Source organism: Coregonus lavaretus (genome assembly GCF_964263955.1).
Source record: "Coregonus lavaretus genome assembly, chromosome: 17".
NCBI classification, from domain to species: domain Eukaryota; kingdom Metazoa; phylum Chordata; class Actinopteri; order Salmoniformes; family Salmonidae; genus Coregonus; species Coregonus lavaretus.
The window spans coordinates 39447600-39472185 of NC_140004.1; the positions used below are offsets into that span (position 1 = coordinate 39447600).

At 42.7% G+C, this 24586-nt stretch overlaps 1 protein-coding gene across 1 annotated transcript in view; it reads right to left on the minus strand.

Moving 5' to 3' along the window:
• Nucleotides 1-24586, minus strand: part of LOC311144911 (neural proliferation differentiation and control protein 1-like) — a gene marked incomplete at both ends in the record, with an annotated part of 40145 nt that overhangs the window by 6948 nt on the left and 8611 nt on the right. The window contains one exon of the mRNA XM_084181092.1: nucleotides 13931-14092. Within this exon, the coding sequence (XP_084037218.1) occupies nucleotides 13931-14092 (162 nt within the window). The remainder of the gene's footprint in view (nucleotides 1-13930; nucleotides 14093-24586) is intronic.

The following is a 24586-nucleotide window of genomic DNA, read 5'->3' on the forward strand; positions in this document are numbered from 1 at the left end:
GAAGAGAGGAGAGGATGGGAGAAGAGAGGAGAGAGGAGAGGATGGGAGAAGAGAGGAGAGAGGAGAGGATGGGAGAAGAGAGAAGAGAGGAGAGGATGGGAGAAGAGAGAAGAGAGGAGAGGATGGGAGAAGAGAGGAGAGGATGGGAGAAGAGAGGAGAGGAGAAGAGGGTGAGAGAAGAGAGGAGAGAAGAGAAGAGAGGAGAGGAGAAGAGGATGGGAGAAGAGAGGAGAGGATGGGAGAAGAGAGGAGAGGAGAGGAGGATGGGAAAAGAGAGGAGAGGATGGGAGAAGAGAGGAGAGAAGAGAGGACGGGAGAAGAGAGGAGAGGATGGGAGAAGAGAGGAGAGGAGAGGAGAAGAGAGGAGAAGAGAGGATGGGAGAAGAGAGGAGAGAAGAGAGGATGGGAGAAAAGAGGAGAGGATGGGAGAAGAGAGGAGAGGAGAGGATGGGAGAAGAGAGGAGTGAGGAGGGGATGGGAGAAGAGAGAAGAGAGGAGAGGATGGGAGAAGAGAGAAGAGAGGAGAGGATGGGAGAAGAGAGGAGATAGGAGAGGATGGGAGAAGAGAGGAGATAGGAGAGGATGGGAGAAGAGAGGAGATAGGAGAGGATGGGAGAAGAGAGGAGATAGGAGAGGATGGGAGAAGAGAGGAGAGAGGAGAGGATGGAGGATGGGAGAAGAGAGGAGAGGATGGGAGAAGAGAGGAGAGGATGGGAGAAGAGAGGAGAGGATGGGAGAAGAGAGGAGAGGATGGGAAAAGAGAGGAGAGGATGGGAGAAAAGAGGAGAGGATGTGAGAAGAGAGGAGAGAAGGAAAGAAAAGAGATAATGAATCCTCCTCCACCATCCAAATGATTCCAGGTTTGAGTCAGAGATCTACAATCACCAATGATGACCTCCTACTACACCATACATAGTACCTATGGAGACTGTTTGCCCACAACAAATCAGTCATCAGATACTAACGACATAGGCTACACCTATTCAACTACTGATATCCATACAGAATGAAACACTGAAATAACAGTCATAGCCACTGTACTGTATAGATCAAGCGTCTATTCATCCTATATAATCTTATTAATAGACATGCTGTGGGTCAGGTTGGGAGATCAACAGGAAAACCACAGCACTGCTGACTAAGGGAAATACAAAGTCTCTGCTACTTGACTTGAGAGCAATACATTTTAATGAGGAGCTAACATGGCTACCATACGGAATTACAGTGTCATGTAAATGCATCATTAAGCAATAAGGCATGAGAACCCGGGGATTATTGTGAGAATAACACCCGACTAAGGGCTGTTCTTAGGCACGAAGTGAAGCCAAGAAAAAAACCCAAATGGAAGACAGTGTCTAGATGCCATGGGAGATGAAGTTTATGAATTGCCTGGCTGGGCTGTGGGACAGTGGATGCGTATTGATAATTCAAATGGAACTGATAACATGCATTACATGGGGACTGTGGAGAATAACTCCCCGCTATCAACCATTCCGCATTCAGGATCCAAACAACCTGTTTTATAATATTTCATAATGTATATAAATATAATATATGGCTCTCCGTGACTCCATCCATATACCCTACACCACAGGAGGTTGGTGGCACCTTAATTGGGGAGAACAGGCTTGTGGTAATGACTGGTGGAATCAGTGGAACGGTATCAACTACACCAAACACATGGTTTCCATGGTTTCCAGGTGTTTGATGCCATTCTATTTGCTCCGTTCTGGCTATTATTATGAGCCGTCCTCCCCTCAGCAATCAATCAATCAATCAATTTTATTTTATATAGCCCTTCTTACATCAGCTAATATCTCGAAGTGCTGTACAGAAACCCAGCCTAAAACCCCAAACAGCTAGTAATGCAGGTGTAGAAGCACGGTGGCTAGGAAAAACTCCCTAGAAAGGCAAAACCTAGGAAGAAACCTAGAGAGGAACCAGGCTATGAGGGGTGGCCAGTCCTCTTCTGGCTGTGCCGGGTGGAGATTATAACAGAACCATGCCAAGATGTTCAAAAATGTTCATAAGTGACAAGCATGGTCAAATAATAATCAGGAATAAATCTCAGTTGGCTTTTCATAGCCGATCATTAGAGTTTAAAACAGCAGGTCTGGGACAGGTAGGGGTTCCATAACCGCAGGCAGAACAGTTTAAACTGGAATAGCAGCAAGGCCAGGCGGACTGGGGATAGCAAGGAGTCACCACGGCCGGTAGTCCCGACGTATGGTCCTAGGGCTCAGGTCTCTCAGTTGGCTTTTCATAGCCGATCATTTAGAGTTGAAAACAGCAGGTCTGGGACAGGTAGGGGTTTCGTAGCCGCAGGCAGAACAGTTGAAACTGGAATAGCAGCAAGGCCAGGCGGACTGGGGGCAGCAGGGTGTCATCATGCCCGGTAGTCCTGACGTATGGTCCTAGGGCTCAGGTTCTCAGAGAGAAAGAGAGAACGAGAGAATTAGAGAGAGCATACTTAAATTCACACAGGACACTGGATAAGACAGGAGAAGTACTCCAGGTATAACCAACTAACCCCAGCCCCCCGACACATAAACTACTGCAGCATAAATACTGGAGGCTGAGACAGGAGCGGTCCGGAGACACTGTGGCCCCATCCGAAGAAACCCCCGGACAGGGCCAAACAGGAAGGATATAACCCCACCCACTCCGCCAAAGCACAGCCCCCGCACCACTAGAGGGATATCCCCAACCACCAACTTACAATCCTGAGACAAGGCCGAGTATAGCCCACAGAGGTCTCCACCACAGCACAAACCAAGGGGGGGGGGGGGCGCCAACCCAGACAGGAAGATCACGTCAGTAACTCAACCCACTCAAGTGACGCACCCCTCCCAGGGACGGCATGAAAGAGCACCAGCAGGCCAGTGACTCAGCCCCTGCAACAGGGTTAGAGGCAGAGAACCCCAGTGGAGAGGGGAACCGGCCTGGCAGAGACAGCAAGGGCTGTTCGTTGCTCCAGCCTTTCCGTTCACCTTCACACTCCTGGGCCAGACTACACTCAATCATATGACCTACTGAAGAGATAAGTCTTCAGTAAAGACTTAAAGGTTGAGACCGAGTCTGCGTCTCTCACATGGGTAGGCAGACTGTTCCATAAAAATGGAGATCTATAGGAGAAAGCCCTGCCTCCCGCTGTTTGCTTAGAAATTCTAGGGACAATTAGGAGGCCTGCGTCTTGTGACCGTAGCGTACGTATTGGTATGTACGGCAGGACCAACTCGGAAAGATAGGTAGGAGCAAGCCCATGTAACGCTTTATAGGTTAACAGTAAAACCTTGAAATCAGCCCTTGCCTTAACAGGAAGCCAGTGTAGGGAAGCTAGCACTGGAGTAATATGATCAAATTTCTTGGTTCTAGTCAGGATTCTAGCAGCCGTATTTAGCACTAACTGAAGTTTATTTAGTGCTTTATCCGGGTAGCCGGAAAATAGAGCATTGCAGTAGTCTAATCTAGAAGTAACAAATGCATGGATTAATTTTTCTGCATCATTTTTGGACAGAAAATTTCTGATTTTTGCAATGTTACGTAGATGGAAAAAAGCTGTCCTTGAAACAGTCTTGATATGTTCGTCAAAAGAGAGATCAGGGTCAAGAGTAACGCCTAGGTCCTTCACAGTTTTATTTGAGACGACTTTACAACCATCAAGATGAATTGTCAGATTTAACAGAAGATCTCTTTGTTTCTTGGGACCTAGAACAAGCATCTCTGTTTTGTCCGAGTTTAAAAGTAAAAAGTTTTCAGCCATCCACTTCCTTATGTCTGAAACACAGGCTTCTAGCGAGGGCAATTTTGGGGCTTCACCATGCTTCATTGAAATGTACAGCTGTGTGTCATCCGCATAGCAGTGAAAGTTAACATTATGTTTTCGAATAACATCCCCAAGAGGTAAAATATATAGTGAAAGCAATCTCCACTGCCCCATACTGGTACGCAGGACAGGGAGGAATTCCAGTTAGAAAGAACTGCTCCATGCTGCCCCCATGTGGCCAGTGTGAAAACACACCTAAAAACAACAACAACAACAACAACAAGTGAATGGCCAATCAGATTAAGGATCCAAATCAAATAATTCATCAAGTACAAAAGCCTTTGAGCAAACAAACTTCAGCCTAGTATTGTATATGCATCAAATAGCTTTGTGTTGGCAGAGAGAACAAGTTGCATGTTTACATTGGATTGGTGTGTGATCCATCATAAAGCGTTACCGTGTCAACAGTAATTAATTAAAATTTTTAGTGATAATTATGGTTAGTGCAGTGAGGTAATAAACTGCATAGCAGTACGGTGCTGTAAGTGTTAGAATGTGTGTGTGTGTGTGTGTGGCATCATGTAAGGTATGTGAAAGTGATGATGTGGCTCTGTGTGCCAGGGAGACAGACAGTTCTGACTGATGCATGGTGCAGTGTGTGGTACTGTAGTGTGACTGAGTAAGCCAGTGATACTGTAATGTCGTGCTGGCTGGATCAGTGAGAGAGTGATTGAGTGAGTGTGTATCTATGACCGAGTGAATGTGAGGTGCTCTTGTGTGTACCTGCATGAGGAAGAGCGGTGCAGTGTGTGTATGTGAGAAAGTGGGTGGATATTGGTGAGAGTGGGTGAATGAGTGTGGTGCAGTGTGTGGGTGGATGGGTCGGCCTCTCTGTAATGCAGTGCTGCTCTGAGTGTGTGGGTGAAGGGCACAGAGGGAGGGAGAGAGAGAGAGAAACAGAGATAGAGAGATAGGAGGGAGAGAGAGATAGAGCGAGTCAGTAAGAAATGGAGAGGAGAGAGGTAGAGATGAAGAGAGTCTGGGAGAGAAACACAGAGATAAATACAGAGAGGGAAATGGAGAGAGAGAAAAATACATAGAGATAGAGAGAGTGAAAAATTGAGAGAGATACAGAGAGAGGAGAGAGAGATACAGAGAGAGAAGAAATAGAGATATACAGAAAGAGAGAACTACAGAGAGAGAGAGACACCCCATATAGGCCCCCTCAGATCAGACCTATGCCCCTCCTGCCCACCGAAACAGGGAAGAGACTCAGGGGGTATAGTAATTTGGTATAGAGCAGATCTATCGAACTATTAAATTAGTCAAAACAAGAACATTTTACATTTGGCTATAAATGTGCAAGTCTTTCTAAAAACCTGTTTTTGGTTTGTCATTATGGGGTATTGTGTGTAGATTGATGAGGGGAAAAAGTAAAGGGGTCTGAATACTTTCTGAATGCACTGTATACATGATTAAATACAAAATCTTAGAATCAACTATTAAAGTCTACCAGAACCCACTGGAATTACAGTGCATTCGGAAAGTATTCAAACACTTTGACTTTTTCCACATTGTTACATTACAGTCTTATTCTAAAATTGATTGTTTTTTTCCCCCCTCATCAAGCTACAAACAATACCCCCTATTGCCAAAAAACTAACTGAAATATGACATTCACATAAGTATTCAGACCCTTTTCTCAGTACTTTGTTGAAGCACCTTTGGCAGCAATTACAGCCTCAAGTCTTCTTGGGTATGATGCTACAAGCTTGGCACACCTGTATTTGGGGAGTTTCTCCCATTCTTCTCTGCAGATCCTCTAAAGCTCTGTCAGATTGGATGGGGAACGTTGCTGCACAGCTATTTTCAGGTCTCTCCAGAGATGTTCGATTGGGTTCAAGTCTGGTCTCTGGCTGGGCCACTCAAGGACATTCAGAGACTTGTCCCGAAGCCACTCCTGCGTTGTCTTGGCTGTGTGCTTAGGGTCGTTGTCCTGTTGGAGGATGAACTTTTGCCCCCAGTCTGAGGTCCTGAGCAGGTTTTCATCAAGGATCTCTCTGTACTTTGCTCCGTTCATCTTTCCCTAAATCCTGAGTAGTCTCCCAGTCCCTGCCACTGAAAAACATCCTCACAGCATGATGCTGCCACCACCATGCTTCACCGTAATGATGGTGCCAGGTTTCCTCCAGACGTGACGCTTGGCTTTCAGGTCAAAGAGTTCAATCTTGGTTTCATCAGACCAGAGAATCTTGGTTTCTTAGGTGCCTTTTGGCAAACTCCATGCAGGCTGTCATGTGCCATTTACTGAGGAGTGGCTTCCGTCTGGCCACTCTACCATAATGGCCTGATTGGTGGAGTGCTGCAGAGATGGTTGTCCTTCTGGAAGGTTCTCCCATCTCCACAGAGGAACTCTGGAGCTCTGTCAGAGTGACCATCAGGTTCTTGGATGGAAACCTGCTCCAGAGCAATCAGGACCTCAGACTTGGTAAGAAGGTTTACCTTCCAACAGGACAATGACCTTAAGCACACAGCCAAGACAACGCAGGAGTGGCTTCGGGACAAGTCTCTGAATGTCCTTGAGTGGCCCAGCCAGAGCCCGGACTTGAACCTGATCTAACATCTTGGAAAGACCTGAAAATAGCTATGCAGTGACTCTCCCCATCCTACCTGACAGAGCTTGAGAGGATCTGCAGAGAAGAAAATGGGAGAAACTCCCCAAATATAAGTGAGCCAAGCTTGTAGTGTCATGCTGCCAAAGCTGCTTCAACAAAGTACTGAGTAAATGGTCTGAGTACTTATGTAAATATGATATTTCAGTTTTTTGTCATTATGGGGTATTGTGTGTAGATTGATGAAGGAAAAAATAATAATTTAATCAATTTTAGAATAAGGCTGTATCATAACAAAATGTGGAAAAGGTCAAGGGGTACTTTCCGAATGCACTGTATTTTGTATTTCCCTCAGATTACACATACCCACAAAGAATACAAAAAAAATCCAATTTTGATCAACTCCCATATCTATTGGGTGAAATACCACAGTGTGCCATGACAGCAGAAGGATTTGTGACCTGTTGCCACAAGAAAAGGGCAACCGGTGAAGAACAAACACCATTGTAAATACAACCCATATTTATGTTTATTTATTTTCCCATTTGTACTTTAACTATTTGCACATCGTTACATCACTGTATAAAGCCATAATATGACATTTTAAATGTCTCTATTCCTTCGGAACGTTTGTGAGGTAATGTTTACAGTACATTTTTTTTGTGCTTTTTTCACTTTTGTTTATTATCCATTTCACTTGCTTTCACAATGTAAACACGTTTCCCATGCCAATAAAGCCCATTTGAAGAGAGAGAGAGAGAGAGAGAGAGAGAGAGAGAGAGAGAGAGAGAGAGAGATACAGAGAGAGATACAGAGAGATACAGAGAGAGAGATACAGAGAGGGAGATACAGAGAGGGAGAGAGAGAGAGAGAGATACAGAGAGGGAGAGAGAGAGAGAGAGAGAGAGAGAGAGATACAGAGAGAGAGATACAGAGAGAGAGATACAGAGAGAGAGATACAGAGAGAGAGATACAGAGAGAGAGATACAGAGAGAGAGATACAGAGAGAGAGATACAGAGAGAGAGATAGAGAGATAGAGAGATACAGAGAGAGAGATACAGAGAGGGAGAGAGAGATACAGAGAGAGAGAGAGAGAGAGAGAGAGAGAGAGAGAGAGAGAGAGAGGGGGGGGATACAGAGAGAGATACAGAGAGAGATCTGTCACATACAATTTCAATTCAAAGGGGGTTTCCCCTTTATTGGCATGGGAAACATACTGTATATTTTCATTGCCAAAGCAAGTGAAATAAAACAAAAGTGAGAAAAAACTAATTTAACAAAAAAACTATTAGAAATGAACAGTAAATATTGCACTCAAAAATGTTTAAAAAAGATAAGACATTTCAAGTGTTAGATCACTCCCTAGCCTCTGTGCCAAATAACCAACCAACCACAGTTAGTGCTCTGGAGCTCTGCATAGAGGTCAGAGAAGTAAAGTGCACAGTAATCTAATGTGATACAATACAGATGGGTTGACCTGTGGCTTCTAAGCAGATCTGAATAATACATCAGTATAGATCCATCTGCTGGGAACCCTGTAATCAATCCTTCCTATTCAGTCCAATGCAACTATTGTATGCAGCAGACCACGGATATGACTCCAATTATGTTGTGTTCTTCTGATAAAGAAAATCATAGACGTTATTGAGTTTATGATGACAACCCTCCATCATCTAGAAGCTTAGCAAACACCCGTATTTTCAGTAAAAAACTGAGGACATCCTTTGTGTGTGTGTGTGTGTGTGTGAGTGAGTGAGTGAGTGAGTGAGTGAGTGAGTGAGTGAGTGAGTGAGTGAGTGAGTGAGTGAGTGAGTGAGTGAGTGAGTGAGTGAGTGAGAGAGAGAGAGAGAGAGAGACCCAAAATTAAGAAAATCCTTGACTATGGACAGACTCAGTGAGCATAGCCTTGCTATTGAGAGAGGCGGCCAAAGACAGGATATGTGCCCATTGCCCACAAAATGAGGTGGAAAATGAGCTGCACTTCCTAACCTCCTGCCAAATGAATGACCACATTAGAGATAAGATTTTTCCCACAGATCACAAAGAACTTGAAAACAAATCAAACATTGATAAATTCCCATATCTGTTAGGCGAAATATCGCAGTGTGCAATCAAAGCAGGAAGATTTGTGGGTAACACTTTACTTGACACCCAGTGTCATAACCCGTTATGGGGTTATGACACCTAACATAACATGGTCATAACACTGTCATGACCCATATATTTACACCTGTGGTGACATATATTGCTTGTTTTATGGCTGGTTATGACACCTACATAATAGTGTCAAAACCCATATTTATTCAAATTAGTTTTTTCCCTGCCAAGAACTTTACTTTAGTTTTAAAGTTTGTTTCTTAAATCCTTTGTTGTTGTAATAAATTCTTTACAGTCATGTTTATTTCATCATATTTTAACTTAAAAAACTGAAGCATTATTACCATCTTGTGTCATTTTACTAAGAAAATACACTGTCAAGAAGCATAATAATAATATGCCATTTAGCAGACGCTTTTATCCAAAGCGACTTACAGTCATGTGTGCATACATTTTTACGTATGGGTGGTCCCGGGGATCGAACCCACTACCCTGGCGTTACAAGCGCCATGCTCTACCAATTGAGCTACAGAGGACCATCATAATCATACCAGCCAGATAGAGCTATCACGTACATGCCCATATACAGTACCAGACAAAAGTTTGGACACATCTACTCATTCAAGGGTTTTTCTTTATTTTAACTATTTTCTACATTGTAGAATAATAGCGAAGACATCAAAACTATGAAATAACACATATGCAATCATGTAGTAACCAAAAAAAGTGTTAAACAATCAAAACATATTTTATATTTCAGATTCTTCAAAGTAGCCACCCTTTGCCTTGATGACAGCTTTGCACACTCTTGGAATTCTCTCAACCAGCTTCACCTGGAATGCTTTTCCAACAGTCTTGAAGGAGTTCCCACATTTGCTGAGCACTTGTTGACTGCTTTTCCTTCACTCTGCTGTCCGACTCATCCCAAACATCTCAATTGGGTTGAGGTCGGGGGATTGTGGAGGCCAGGTCACCTGATGCAGCACTCCATCACTCTCCTTCTTGGTAAAATAGCCCTTACACAGCATGGAGGTGGCAGTCCTCATGAGAGCCAGTTTCATCATAGCGCTTGATGGTTTTTGCGACTGCACTTGAAGAAACGTTCAAAGTTATTGACATTTTCCGTATTGACTGACCTTCATGTCTTAAAGTAATGATGGTCTGTCATTTCTCTTTGCTTATTTGAGCTGTTCTTGCCATAATATGGACTTGGTCTTTTATATACACTAACTTGAGTGTGCCTTTAAAACAGCTTGGAAAATTCCAGAAAATGATTTCATGGCTTTAGAAGCTTCTGATAGGCTAATTGACATAATTTGAGTCAATTGGAGGTGTACCTGTGGATGTATTTCAAGGCCTACCTTCAAACTCATTGCCTCTTTGGGAAAATCATGGGAAAATCAAAAGAAATCAGCCAAGACCTCAGAAAAAAAATTGTAGACCTCCACAAGTCTGGTTCATCCTTGGGAGCAATTTCCAAACGCCTGAAGGTACCACGTTCATCTGTACAAACAATAGTACGCAAGTATAAACACCATTGGACCACGCAGCCGTCATACCGCTCAGGAAGGAGACGCATTCAGTCTCCTAGAGATTAACGTACTTTGGTGCGAAAAGTGCAAATCAATCCCAGTACAACAGCAAAGGACCTTGTGAAGATGCTGGAGGAAACAGGTACAAAAGTATCTATATCCACAGTAAAATGAGTCCTATATCGACATAACCTGAAAGGCCGCTCAGCAAGGAAGAATCCACTGCTTCAAAACGCCATAAAAAAGCCAGAGTACGGTTTGCAACTGACATGGGGACAAAGATCGTACTTTTTTGAGAAATGTCCTCTGGTCTGATGAATCAAAAACAGAACTGTTTGGCCATAATGACCATCGTTATGTTTGGAGGAAAAAGGGGAATGCTTGCAAGCCGAAGAACACCATCCCAACCGTGAAGCACGGGGGTGGCAGCATCATGCTGTGGGGGTGCTTTGCTACAGGAGGGACTGGTGCACTTCACAAAATAGATGGCATCATGAGGAAGGAAAATGATGTGGATATATTGAAGCAACATCTCAAGACATCAGTCAGGAAGTTAAAGCTGGGTCGCAAATGGGTCTTCCAAATGGACAATGACCCCAAGCATACTTCCAAAGTTGTGGCAAAATGGCTTAAGGACAACAAAGTCAAGGTATTGGAGTGGCCATCACAAAGCCCTGACCTCAAGCCTATAGAACATTTGTGGGCATAACTGAAAAAGCGTGTGCGAGCAAGGAGGCCTACAAACCTGACTCAGTTACACCAGCTCTGTCAGGAGGAATGGGCCAAAATTCACCCAACTTATTGTGGGAAGCTTGTGGAAGGCTACCCAAAACGTTTGACCGAAGTTAAACAATTTAAAAGGCAATGCTACCAAATACTAATTGAGTGTATGTAAACTTCTGACCCACTGGGCATGTGACGAAAGTAGTAAAAGCTGAAATAAATCAGTCTCTCTACTATTATTCTGACATTTCACAATCTTAAAATAAAGTGGTTATCCTAACTGACCTAAGACAGGGAATTTTTACTAGGATTAAATGTCAGGAATTGTGAAAAACTGAGTTTAAATGTATTTGGCTAAGGTGTATGTAAACTTCCGACTTCAACTGTATATACACACACAAAGTTGAAGTCGGAAGTTTACATACACTTAGGTTGGAGTCATTAAAACTCGTTAACTATAGAGAACATACTAAAATGATATGGTAATACAAAATTTAAGTTTACACACTCCCAGGAATGTCATACATGATGGATCATTAGCTTATACACTAACTTTCACACATCTAGATGGCCGGGCGGGGGTGGGTGTGGAGCCAGAGACAGCAGGGGTTCAAACTGTAGAAAATAGTTCCTACATTTGAATATAAAAATTGATTTTATAAAACACAACTATGCTACATTTTCTCTCTGGGACCCTTAGGATGACAAATCAGAGCAAGATTACTGAATGTAAGTACATTATTTACCTTCAGTGGTGAATGTATCAAACCAGTTGTCGTGATACGTTTTTTGTTGTGCACTCTCCTCAAATAATAGCATGGTATTTATTCACTGTAATAGCTACTGTAAATTGGACAGTGCAGTTACATTAACAAGAATGTAAGCTTTGCTGTTACTTACAACATTCATGCTAATCACATTAGCGCACGTTAGCTCAACCGTCCCGTATACGGGACACCGATCCCGTAGAGGTTAAACCTACCCTTTGGAATGACTTCGATAGCAACAGTGGATGTATTTCGTTTTTAAGTGGATATCTCTCAACATTCATTCTCACGATATAATATCATAGCTAAGCTGGGCTTGGTTAAAACCCTGGATGGGAGACCGAAGGGATAGCTGTAGATAGATCAAATCTCAGTAGGAGGTGTTGCCCAGCCTATTGTTTATTTATTTTGATAGTGGCTATAACGTTGAAAATCTGACGTTGTAAATGTACAAATTCAACATATTTTATACAAGGTTTGTCTGTTGAAATTCGGTTACCATGACGACATAATCCTGTGGTTGAAATGTCACCCTCAAAACAACAGTTGATGTTGACGTTGATGACTTTTTTCACATCCAATGTATTTTCCACGTAGAGTCCACATCACAATACGTTGACAAATTTCGTTGAAGCAACGTTGATTTTAGCAGTTTGTGCCCAGTGGGTAGGCTGTGAGTGAGTCAGAGCTGACTTTAGAGATGAGTGGGATCTAATACAGGCCCAGTGGTCTGCTCAGCACTTAACAACACTAGAAGCCAGACAGCCATGAACTATTATATCTCTTGCTACATACCAGTTTCCCGATAGCGATGGAACTTAGGCTTACGAGTGTTTTAACGATGCATCGTTTCTACAACGGCCGAAGATGTAACATGCATTTGCTAAGTGAGTCGTTGAGGCATGTGACAATACGGATAGGATCGAAAGGAGGCACTGCTCTCGGATCAGCGTTCTCTCTTTCCCATCTTACCTTAACATTAGAATTATTCCACAACACTGACGACGGATCAGCCTGTAGAGAGATATTAGCCTATCACCTAAGGCTACAAATATTGAGGCAGCTTTTTCTAATGCTTACCCTATAATAATGCACCAAATCAAGATTTGGCACGTTAGGCTACACATTATGAAATATATTGAGACAGAAATGTTACACAGTAGTGTACAAATAGTGAAATAAAACTCAATTGAATTAACATGACATTTATTTCAATATCATTCATAGATATAGGTCTATGTAGTCTATAGTGTATTTATATTTTAATACAGTCATCTCGGTTTTAATTTAAATCCTGTGGTTTTATAACCTTCGGTTGTTATGCAAAGAAATGGGCAACTTTGTATTTGTAGTCACTGTCAGTCACATTCATTCTGAAGTTATCGGAGGTCACAAAAAGACAGATAAACATCTTGATTTTGTGTTTAGTGGAGGTCTGTGTAAAGAATAAAATCAAGAATGGCAAAAAAAACATCTAACTACGTACTTAGGTGTTCTACTAGTGGTCTGAGGCAGTCGTTAAATAACGAGCGTTTTCAAGAGCAACTTTAGTAAAGATGGTTTTGGAAAACAGCTCAGAGATCTAACAATGCTCCTACGAAGGTTCTAACGATGAACGTAGCCTTAAGATAATTTTTGGAAACTGGGTCCAGGCCAGACAGCCATACATCTCACAGACAGATGGTGAATCAGGTGAAATGATCCCTATTCTAAATATATTGCCATTTCAGTCTTTCAATGGTGTACTGGATTTCTTTCCAACACTAAAATCCAATACATACAAATCTTCCTTTCCTTCTGTATGTATGGCCTTCATGGAGTGTCCCCTCCAGTGTCTGACCTATGACTAAATCTAAGATATATCTTTAAGGTTTTAGTGACCACTGTTTTGTATCGGTACCACTTTATGAAAGGAATTAATTCTCATTTTGGCCAAAACCATCCTTTCTATTGCTGTAACTCTCTCCAAACAACGGACCTTCTTCCTGAGCGATCAGCTCGCAGTCCCCTGATGACGCACCTCCTAGCTGCATAATTAACACTTGTTAAAGTCATAGGCTGTGGGGGACTGGAAGGGAGAAACTAATACTAATAGCATCCTGCCATTAACATTGAGCACCGTAAAGTCCTTTTCACATTAAACTAGTCTCTTGTGATAACGAGAACATTAAAATGTTACACATGTTGGGAGATGGTGGGTATGACGACTAATGTGTAACAATTCTGTGCGCTGGTTTTGTGTCACTGCGGCTGTGCTCTGGTTCCGCACTAGTACAACTTATCTCCATCCTCCACCCAGAACCTAATTGAGTAGCTCACGCAAGATTCGGTTCTGGGTTGTCGAGATTACATTGAACACGTGTGGCTTTACTGTTCCTACACTAGCAGTAGAAAACAAACAGCAATGCATTAGTAGGTGTATGTGAACTTACCAAATTGAGGGTTGTGACTGTGCCTCCTCTTCACTATGCATCTGCCATGTGAGTTCTCTACCAGCGGGGTGAGGCAGGGGCCGCAGTGGGAGCTGCCCGGCTGGCAGAAATGCCTCCCTGCTCGGGCACAGTCCAGGCTACGTGGGCATACTAAAGAAGACCCTGTGAAAACAGATAGACACAAAGTAACATTAGTATTCACATCCATTTCTGGATTTCACACCGTTTGGATTTTAACTCCAGTACCCCTCCACCAAAACTGGAAATGCAAGCCTATCTCTTCCTGACTGTCAGTGTTGGTATCACAGCAGACGCATTACATCATAATAATATAATAATATGCCATTTAGCAGACGCTTTTATCCAAAGCGACTTACAGTCATGTGCGCATACATTTTTACGTATGAGTGGTCCCGGGGTTCGAACCCACTACCCTGGCGTTACAAGCGCCATGCTCTACCAATTGAGCTACAGAGGACCATCATCATGTTATAACATCAGATCCTCAAAAAGTTATACAGCTGCACCATCAAGAGCATCCTGACTGGTTGCATCACCGCCTGGTATGGCAACTGCGTTGCATCACCACCTGGTATGGCATCTGCTCGGCCTCCGACCACAAGGAACTAAAGAGGGTAGTGCATACGGCCCAGTACATCACTGGGGCCAAGCTTCCTACCATCCAGGACCTCTATACCAGGCAGTGTCAGAGGAAGGCCCTAAAAATGGTCAAAGACACAAGCTACCCTAGTCATAAACTGTTCTCTCTGCTACCGCACGGCAAGCGGTACCAGAGCGCCAAATCTAGGTCCAAAAGGCTTCTTAACAGCTTCCACCCCCAAGCCATAAGACTCCTGAACAGCTAATCATAGCTACCCGGACCCGCATTGCCCCCCCACCCCCTCTTTTACGCTGCTGCTACTCTGTTTATTATCTATGCATAGTCACTTTAACTCTACCCACATGTACATATTACATCAATTACCTCGACTAACCGGTGCCCCCGCACATTGACTCTGTACCAGTATCCCCTGCAAATAGCCTCCCTACTGTTATTTCATTTTACTGCTACTCATTAATTATTTGCTATTTCTATTTTATGTTCTTCAAACTGCATTGTTGGTTAAGGGCTTGTAAGTAAGCATTTCCCTGTAAGGTCTACACATGTTGTATTCGGCGCATGTGGCAAATAAAATGTGATTTTATTTCAAAGTAAAAATGCAAATCAAATGTAAATTGTAGCTCAGTTGGTAGAGCATGGCACTTGCACCGCCAGGGTTGTGGGTTCGTTTCCAACGGGGGGCCAGTATGAAAATGTATGCACTCACTAACTGTAAGTCGCTCTGGATAAGAGCGTCTGCTAAATAACTAAGAATGTTTTTAAAAAAAATGTAAAAATCAAAGCACTGGTCTCCATGACAATAATAACCATTGAGGCTTTTACACAAATTGGACCTGACACCACTCATCTCATTATGCAGGCATTAAGTCTTACAGCCTAGCTATTATCAGGGTGCCTAAGGTGACAACCTGAATGTACATCTAATACAGTCATCAGCTCTACCACACACCAAGCTACAGCTAATCAGACTTGATATGGGCCCTGGTCAAAAGTAGTGGACTAAACAGGGAATAGGGCGCCATTTAAGAGCCACCCCTAGTTTCAGAAGACAATGTTATCTACACAACATCTCCTTCATTACCTCTTACTGAAAAATCAGGGATCTCGGTTATTTTAATTCCTCACTGTACCAAGTCTACGGTTGTCATAGAAACCAACCTCCACTAACGTCAAAGTCTTTAGTTTGTTATGTGAAGTTTGAAATGATGCTGCAGGTTTAGGCTCCCATGGATGAGCATGCTGTTCCAGGTGGAAATCCTTCATTGTGACGTGAACAGATGAAGCCTGGAAGACTAACCTACTTTTTGGCCAGTGTTTGATAATGTTTTGGGGCCGGAGTCGGGCCAAGGTCGTGAACAGCTGTCCGGTCTGATATATGGCTGTATGCAGTGGGGTGAAGGTGGGATGCGTTAAGGGAGAAAACAGACGGGGTCTGAGCTGTTAGCTAGGGCCCTTTTCACATGGAATAATACCCCTCAATGACAGACCAAAATAGTGAGTGAGTCAGTCTGCCCAAGGCTCCGGAGTCCTGCTGCATTGTGTGTCTGTTATCATGCCGAGTTAGCCTGCCTAGCAGAGTAAAGACCTGGCTAAACCCCTAACCGACTGAATAATGCTCTCCACAGACTGTTAAGGTGTGTGCCGAATGACACCCTATTCCCTATATAGTGCACTACCTTTTATATAGGGAATAGTGTACCATTTGGGACACAGTCCTAGTCTTTGTGTGTGTGACAGGGGTCAGCTGGGCTAGACTTAAAATGGCTGTTAGAGGAATGCATACAACCAGCCACTGCCTTTTCTGTCTTCGCCTGCCAATGGTCTGTAAGCCAGTCCCTCCAGGATTTCGCTGGGATTTTCTGTGATATTTGAGGGCAAAGATGCTTGATTTTTCCGTGGCAATTCTGACATTTTGCATGGCAATATGAGATGATTTTGTCCAATTTGTCACGAAAATGTGCTGACAAGGGAAAACGTTTGTTGACGTGTGGCTTGATTGTTCCATATTACGCAGTAACTGTGCGGTGATAGGTTGAAATTGCGAGCCCTCTTTTTGTACTGTGGTAATGGGTCAGTTTTATGGGATAATATAGTGATGATTTTACTGTTTTATGCGGAAATTGTGCAGTGATTGGTCAAATTTGCAAGCCCTCGCATAATATGTGGGGAATTGTGGATTTTGCACCCAAAATAATGTGATCGTAGAATCCTGGAGGGACTGGTAAGCATTTGTAGCGATGTGTCGTTTGAATGTCATATGTTGAACAATACTGAACATTATGATTGAATTGACCTTAACCAAATAGGTTCTCCCCAAAATATCTTCTCTACCTCCAAGACAATTGCTGGTAAAAATGGCTCTCGACACCTAGGGGTGATACCATGTGACCTAGCAGGACTAGAAAAGTACTGATCCCCTCGCTGAACTCTGGACCCGAAGCAGGGAGAAGGACCTCCCTCTCCAGCAGGCCGACCACAGGCCCTGGACCTTTGCCTTTAAATGGCCAGAACTGGTAACTGATAAGTTAGGGGAAAAGTACCTTTTAGGGAATAGTACCTGTAATGCAGTACAGAAATTGGTACTAAACAGTCTCAGAAGAAGACAGAAGTCTTAAGAGCTAGAGTAGCCTGAACGGTACACTTAAAATAACCTACTACAAGGAAAGAAGGATAGACAATTAGAGCACAGCCTCTGCAACTAAAGCAAGGAGTCAACAGAGAAGAGCAACAAGCATTAGGACACCAAGGAGGACCCACCCAACTCAACCAGAACGCACACACAGCCATCTACTTCCTCCTCCTCCATGCAGCCTGAACAATCTAGAAGCCACAACAGACTGATTACAGACTGAGTATAACATCATTTAATGTTCAGGATCTCCAGGCATTCACTTCTTATCTTTCATTCTATTTCCTATTTCAGGATCATTCTCATTATGTTAGTAAATATTTTGATGAGTGTTATTAAATGTTGATGGTATAAATCAATTGTGTTGGTTTTGTTATTCAAGTAAAGAACTCCAATGGATCCATATCTTCAGATGAATCAATGTGTTACTATTATTCTAATTGTAGTCTTATAGAGTCATTACTTAAACAACTCATTAGTCAGGTCTTCTTTTGTCCAATAACTGGACTGGTGTAAAGTACTTAAGTAAAAATATTTTAAAGTACTACTTAAGTCGTTTTTTGGGGTATCTCTACTTTACTATATATATATATATATATATATATATATATATATATATGACAACTTTGACTTACTTCACTACATTCCTAAAGAAAATAATGCACTTTTTACTCCATACATTTTCCCTGACACCCAAAAGTACTTGTTACATTTTGAATGCTTACCAGGACAGGAAAATGGTCCAATTCACACACTTATTAAGAGAACATCCCTGGTCATCCCTACTGCCTCTGATCTGGCGAACTCACTAAACACAAATGCTTTATTTGTAAATGATGTCTGAGTGTTGGAGTGTGCCCCTGGCTACCTGTAAATGATGTCTGAGTGTTGGAGTGTGCCCCTGGCTACCCGTAATTAAAAAAAAAGGAAAATGGTGCTGTCTGATTTGATTAATATAACGAATTTGAAATTATTTCTACTTTTACTTTTGATATAAGTATATTTTTGCAATTACATTTACTTTTGATACTTAAGTACAGTGACTTCGGAAAGTATTCAGACCCCTTGACTTTTTCCAATTTGTTAGGTTACAGCCATATTCTATTTTTTTTATCCCTCACCAATCTACACACAATACCCCATAATGACAAAGCAAAAACTGGTTTTTGTAAAAACTGAAATATCACATTTACATAATTATTCAGACCCTTTACTCAGTACTTTGTTGAAGCACCTTTGGCAGCGATTACAGCCTCAAGTCTTCTTGGGTATGACGCTAGAAGCTTGGCACACCTGTATTTAGGTAGTTTCTCCCATTCTTCTCTGCAGATCCTCTCAAGCTCTGTCAAGTTGGATGGGGAGCGTTGCTGCACAGCTATTTTCAGGTCTCTCCAGAGATGTTCGATCGGGTTCAAGTCCGGGCTCTGGCTGGGCCACTCAAGGACGTTCAGACACTTGTCCCGAAGCCACTCCTGCGTTGTCTTGACTGTGTGCTTAGGGTCGTTGTCCTGTTGGAAGGTGAACCTTTGCCCCAGTCTGAGGTCCTGAGCGCTCTGGAGCAGGTTTTCATCAAGGATCTCGCTGTACTTTGCTCTGTTCATCATTGCCTTGATCCTGACCAGTCTCCCAGTCCCTGCCGCTGAAAAACATCCCCACAGCATGATGCTGCCACCACCATGCTTCACCGTAGGGATGGTGCCAGGTTTCCTCCACACGTGGGGCTTTGCATTCAGGCCAAAGAGTTCAATCTTGGTTTCATCAGACCACATAATCTTCTTTCTCATGGTCTGAGAGTCTTTAGGTGCCTTTTGGCAAACTCCAAGTGGGCTGTCATGTGCCTTTTACTGAGGAATGGCTTCCGTCTGGCCACTACCATAAAGGCCTGATTGGTGGAGTGCTGCAGAGATGGTTGTCCTTCTGGAAGGTTCTCCCATCTCCACAGAAGAACACTGGAGCTCTGACAGAGTGACCATCGGGTTCTTGGTCACCTCCCTGACCAAGGCCCTTCTCCACCGATTGCTCAGTTTGGCCGGGCGGCCAGCTCTAGGACGAGTCTTGGTGGTTCCAACCTTCTTCCATTTAAGAATGATGGAGGCCACTGTGTTCTTGGGGACCTTCAATGCTGCAGACATTTTTTGGTACCCTTCCCCAGATCTGTGCCTCAACACAATCCTGTCTCAGAGCTCTAAGGACAATTCCTTCGACCTCATGGCTTGGTTTTTACTCTGACATGCACTGTCAACTGTGGGACCTTATATAGACAGGCCTTTCCAAATCATGTACAATCAATTGAATCAAGTTGTAGAAACATCTTAAGGATGATCAATGGATATAGGATGCACCTGAGCTCAATTTTGAGTCTCATAGCAAAGGGTCTGAATGCTTATGTAAATAAGGTATGTTTTTCTATTTGTAATAAATTTGCTAAAAGCCTGTTTTCGCTTTGTCATTATGGAGTATTGTGTGTAGATTGCTGAGGATTTTTATTTATTTAATCCATTTTAGAATAAGGCTTTAACGTAACAAAATGTGGAAAAGGTCAAGGGGTCTGAATACTTTCGTATTTTAAATGGGTGACTTTCACTTTTACTTGAGTCATTTTCTATTAAGGTATCTTTACTTTTACTCAAGTATGACAATTGGGTACTTTTTCAACCACTGAGTCATAAGTGTAGACACTACCCTACACATTCAAGGGAAGCAAATCATTCAAGTAAACCTATCAATACTAACCACTGACTGACATCCCATCCCTTTGGAGGGCTATGCAACTGAAATTCTGAAAGGCTGCTGCGGTTGCCATAACGACTGCCATGGCAACTGAGACGGTGTGGCATCATCAGGTGTGAGTCACGCTGCGAACGCAGAACCCGAGGATTGAGAATGGGGGAGGTGGGGGGGGGGGGGGGGTCTCGATGAGACCGGAGCTATCAAGAGAGACAAATGGGGATGAGTAAGGTAAGATTAAGACAAACGATAGGGAGAGAGGAACATTTATTTGAAGTTGGCTAGTGAGGTTTAACAGACCAAGGACAGGGGACATATGTAGTGTTTATTTAAAGTTGTAGGATAATGTCCCATTCTGTTTCTGATAAGAATTATTCATGAATTCCAATATGAATGTAATAGTATAGTATCTAAAAATATATACTGATCTATTTTTATTCGCCCAAATTCTCATATTTGCCCTCATTATTATAGCCTGCGTCCCAAATGGCAAAATATTCCCTTTAAGGCTCTTGTCAAAAGTAGTGCACTACGTAGGGAATAGTGTGCCATTTGGGACACAAACTCAGTTTTCCTGATCTGACTAAACAACATTTCTGACCCAAATTGCTATTTTTGCATTTGACAAATTAGCACTCTAAATTGGTCCTGACAGAGAGCAGATCTCCTATAATCTTCATTCAGCAGCAGCATGGTACACATCACCCCACCTAATTTCCCCAGAGAGCACAGCATGGTACACATCACCCCACCTAATTTCCCCAGAGAGCACAGCATGGTACACATCACCCCACCTAATTTCCCCAGAGAGCACAGCATGGTACACATCACCCCACCTAATTTCCCCAGAGAGCACAGTCTCTCTACAATCAGCTAGCCTAGCCTAGACCCAGCCTATGGCCTTGATACATTAGGAGAAACAACAAGAAAGAGAAAGGAATATTTTTCCTCTGCAGTGTGTGAGTGGCATAGAGATCCTATAATTTCTGATTTCTATCACTTCTAACATTTATAATCCTACAAATTCCATTTAATTCTGTGGTGAGTGGTATGAACACCTAACAAGATCCGAGCGTCCTTGTCCACTTATGATCACGTGTATTTTTCTATATATAGACACACCCTATGTGTTTTAATAAAATCAATCTATATGTAGGCTACTGACCTTGTCTGATGCCTTACGCAGTCTGTGATTAAATAGTTAAGACACACAAATGACTCAAGAGTGAGCCAGAGATCAATACAGCATAACCAGAAGAAAAAAAAACTGTTTCCGAACCTCCTCCTCCCGCTTCTGCCATTATGCTCCCGAAGTTGCCTGTTATAGGCTACACCAGGGGTTGGCAACCTCTTCCATTTGGAGTGCCAATTTATCTTACCATTTCTACCGATCTGCGTGCCAGTTAGGATTTTCATATGCACATTTTTGTGGAACATTTTAATTTATTTTATAATAAAGCCTTCGTAGCTCAAAATCATTGTCATGTGCTTAATAAAAAAATATATCTACATGAAAATTATATAAATCTAAAAGTAACTTTATTGCCATTTCCAACTATGTAAAAATTGCCTACATAAAGTCAACAAATACAAATATTGCAGACTGCAGGTAGAAAATATCCTGATAAGAAAAACGATCACATTGGCTATGCATGGCCTGTCTGCAAGGAACTTGAAACACTATCAACTATCAACTTGGTCCAGCCCAAAGCTTGCACTAACAAACTTGCAACATTGTATAAAATATTCTGGCCCCTCAGAGTTTCCTGTGCCAGTGAGCTCCGGACAGACACAGCTGTAGGCTATTTGTGTAAGGGATAAGAAGTAATTATGTAGGCCTGTTTTATGACGTTTCCACCGGATCAGAGCACAACATTTTACATTTTTTTCCCTTTCATGTTAATTGGTTATCGAAAGGGAGAGAGCTGGAAAGATTTTTGAAATTGACAATAATTCCTCAATGTAGCCTTTCTCAATGGATGTAAATACAGACTTTGTTAACTAACTGTTTAATTACTTTGAGAAGCTCCACAGCTCATTAGTGGTGGTGAATTAAGACTATCAGATCCCCAAATGGGCACATTTATAAGCCTACATTTGCGCGCAGGCCAGGTAGCCTAGGCCCACTTCTATGCGTAATCAGGTGCGCTTCCTTAATCAACATTGACAGGAGCATTCCAAACAAAACACAATTACTAAATTGACAACTTGTAAATGGAATGAAACCAACCAAAACTTGTTTCTCACAGGTGTAGCCTAGGTTGTGCGCTCTGCAAACAACGTGTCCACTCCTACAATGACAGCAATAAGACTGTAATAATAATATATTTAATGAATTAACAGAAATGACCGTAACCAAATAAACATTGTAGATAAGAAGTTATGGTAATTAATGGTAAATGTACTACTGGTGAGCCATCCCTGCGGCCTCACAATGGATTAGTCCATCAATCAAGACGTGCCATAAAACATTTTTTTTTTTTTTTTTTGCAACTGCTTGACTAAACAAGCTATTGGTAGACCAACAGCCTATCGACCAAACAATTGACCAGTCAACTAAATGGGGTCAGCCCTAAAGTATTTCAAATAGTATTTGAACCCAGGTTCACTAGCAGCTCACCTACTGAATGCAAAGCTACTCTGACAGAAGAGGTGAATGCAGTAGTGCGATATCTCCAACTGAGCCCAACCCACAGTGAGTCAAGACTGTCTCCTGCATTCTGACATGAAAGTGTTCTATGCCTATGAACTGTCTGCCAGAGTCAATTACATTCAAACTACCTATGATTTAGAACAATGCCAATCGTTTTCTGAGAACTCTCCAATGAATTCATGATAAGAATTCAAATGTAACTGACTCAAAATGAAATTAAACCACTGCTTGGGGATTATCAAAGCAATCTGGAACTGGAACAGTACAATATTAAACTGAAAACATTTTTATAGTTCTGTCAGTCCCACCACCTCTCACTCAATTTATAGTCAGTGACATTGCCAATGTGAATGATTGAAACCCTGCAAGACTCAATGTTTCCCCCCTGCCTCTCCTTCCTCACTGCCAGCTGAGCTGCTCTCTCCTTCATTCTGTAGTGTCTATCTGCGTGTGCCATGCTCCTCCACAACCTGCTGTTACCTATTAGGGCTGGTGATCCTCAGGGCCAGACCAGCCAGGCAGGCTGGGAGGTGCTGTCAGGAGCCAAATGTAGAGGAGTGAGGAAGCAGTAGTTAAACCCTGTGTACCCAGGGCACTGAAGAGCGGCAGCGGTGGCACTTATCTGAAAACATGACAGGCAGCCTCTGTCCATCAAGAGCCTTCTATTTACAAATAGGAGGCTTTGTCTCTGTCAAGCTGTCGGTCTGTCTGTCTGCTTGAACAATGTTAACAGGAAGAGACCATTCACTCAATCACTGCCAAAGAGGCAGACTGATTAGCATCCTCCTTTTGGCAAATTGTTTAATATGAAGACGTATGCTGTGTCCCAAATGGCACCCTATTCCCTACATAGTGCACTACTTTTGCTCAGAGCCAATAGGGTACTATATAGGGAATAGGGACTGAGCCTTACTCTACATGGGACTCGTCCTTACTCTTACAGTGTTGTAGCGTAGAGACAATTCTATATTGGATCCTTGGCACACTTCTGCTCTATTGGTAGTGTTTAAATTAACCTGTGATAATCTGGTTTCGTTTTCTATTCACGTGTGACAACATGTCTCATTGCTCATCTCTTGTAAGGCTGTCTCAGGAAATGAGTGAATGTCATTAAGTATTGTATTTAAAACCTTTTTCAGTCTGGCTCCCTTCTAGCTGTAGTCGATGGCACCATATGAGTCTGAATGATAAGCCAGTGATGCATATATTAGTTATCTATTCCCTATTGATAGCAGGACACAATACATTAGAGACAGAGAAAAGGTTGCAGCTGCCACTCATGATGCCCAATGCTGCTGCTCCCGTTTCAACTGTTCTGCCTGCGGCTACGGAACCCTGACCTGTTCACCGAACGTGTGTGTCTCTCTCTCTGCCTGGTTCCTCTCTAGGTTTTTTCCTAGTTTCCTGCATTTTCTAGGGAGTTTTTCCTAGCCACCGTGCTTCTACATCTGCATTGCTTGCCGTTTGGGGTTTTAGACTGGGTTTCTGTAGAAGCACATCTGCTGATGTAAAAAGGGCTTTCTAAATAAATGTGATTGATTTATCTCCCATCTGCAGTACTCTGCAAGTGCCACAGTTAAAGCGGAAATTCAAACAGTCCTCCTCAGGTGCTCACTCTCTGTATTGGTTGTTATTATACTGAACAAAAATATAAAAATGCAACATGCAACAATTTCAAAGATTATACCGAGTTACCGTTCATAAGGAAATCAGTCAATTGAAATAAGTTCATTAGGCCCTAATCTATGGATTTCACATGACTGGGCAGGGGCGCAGCCATGGCTGGGCCTGGCTCCCAAGTGGGCTGGGGAGCCAGGCCCAGCAAATCAGAATGAGTTTTTTCCCCCTCAAAAGGGATTTATTACAGACAGAAATACTCCTCAGTTTCATCAGCTGTCCAGGTGGCTGGTCTCAGACAATCCTGCAGGTGAAGAAGCCGGATGTGGAGGTCCTGGGCTGGCGTGGTTACACGTGGTCTACGGTTCTCAGGCCGGTTGGACGTACTGCCAAATTCTCTAAAACAAC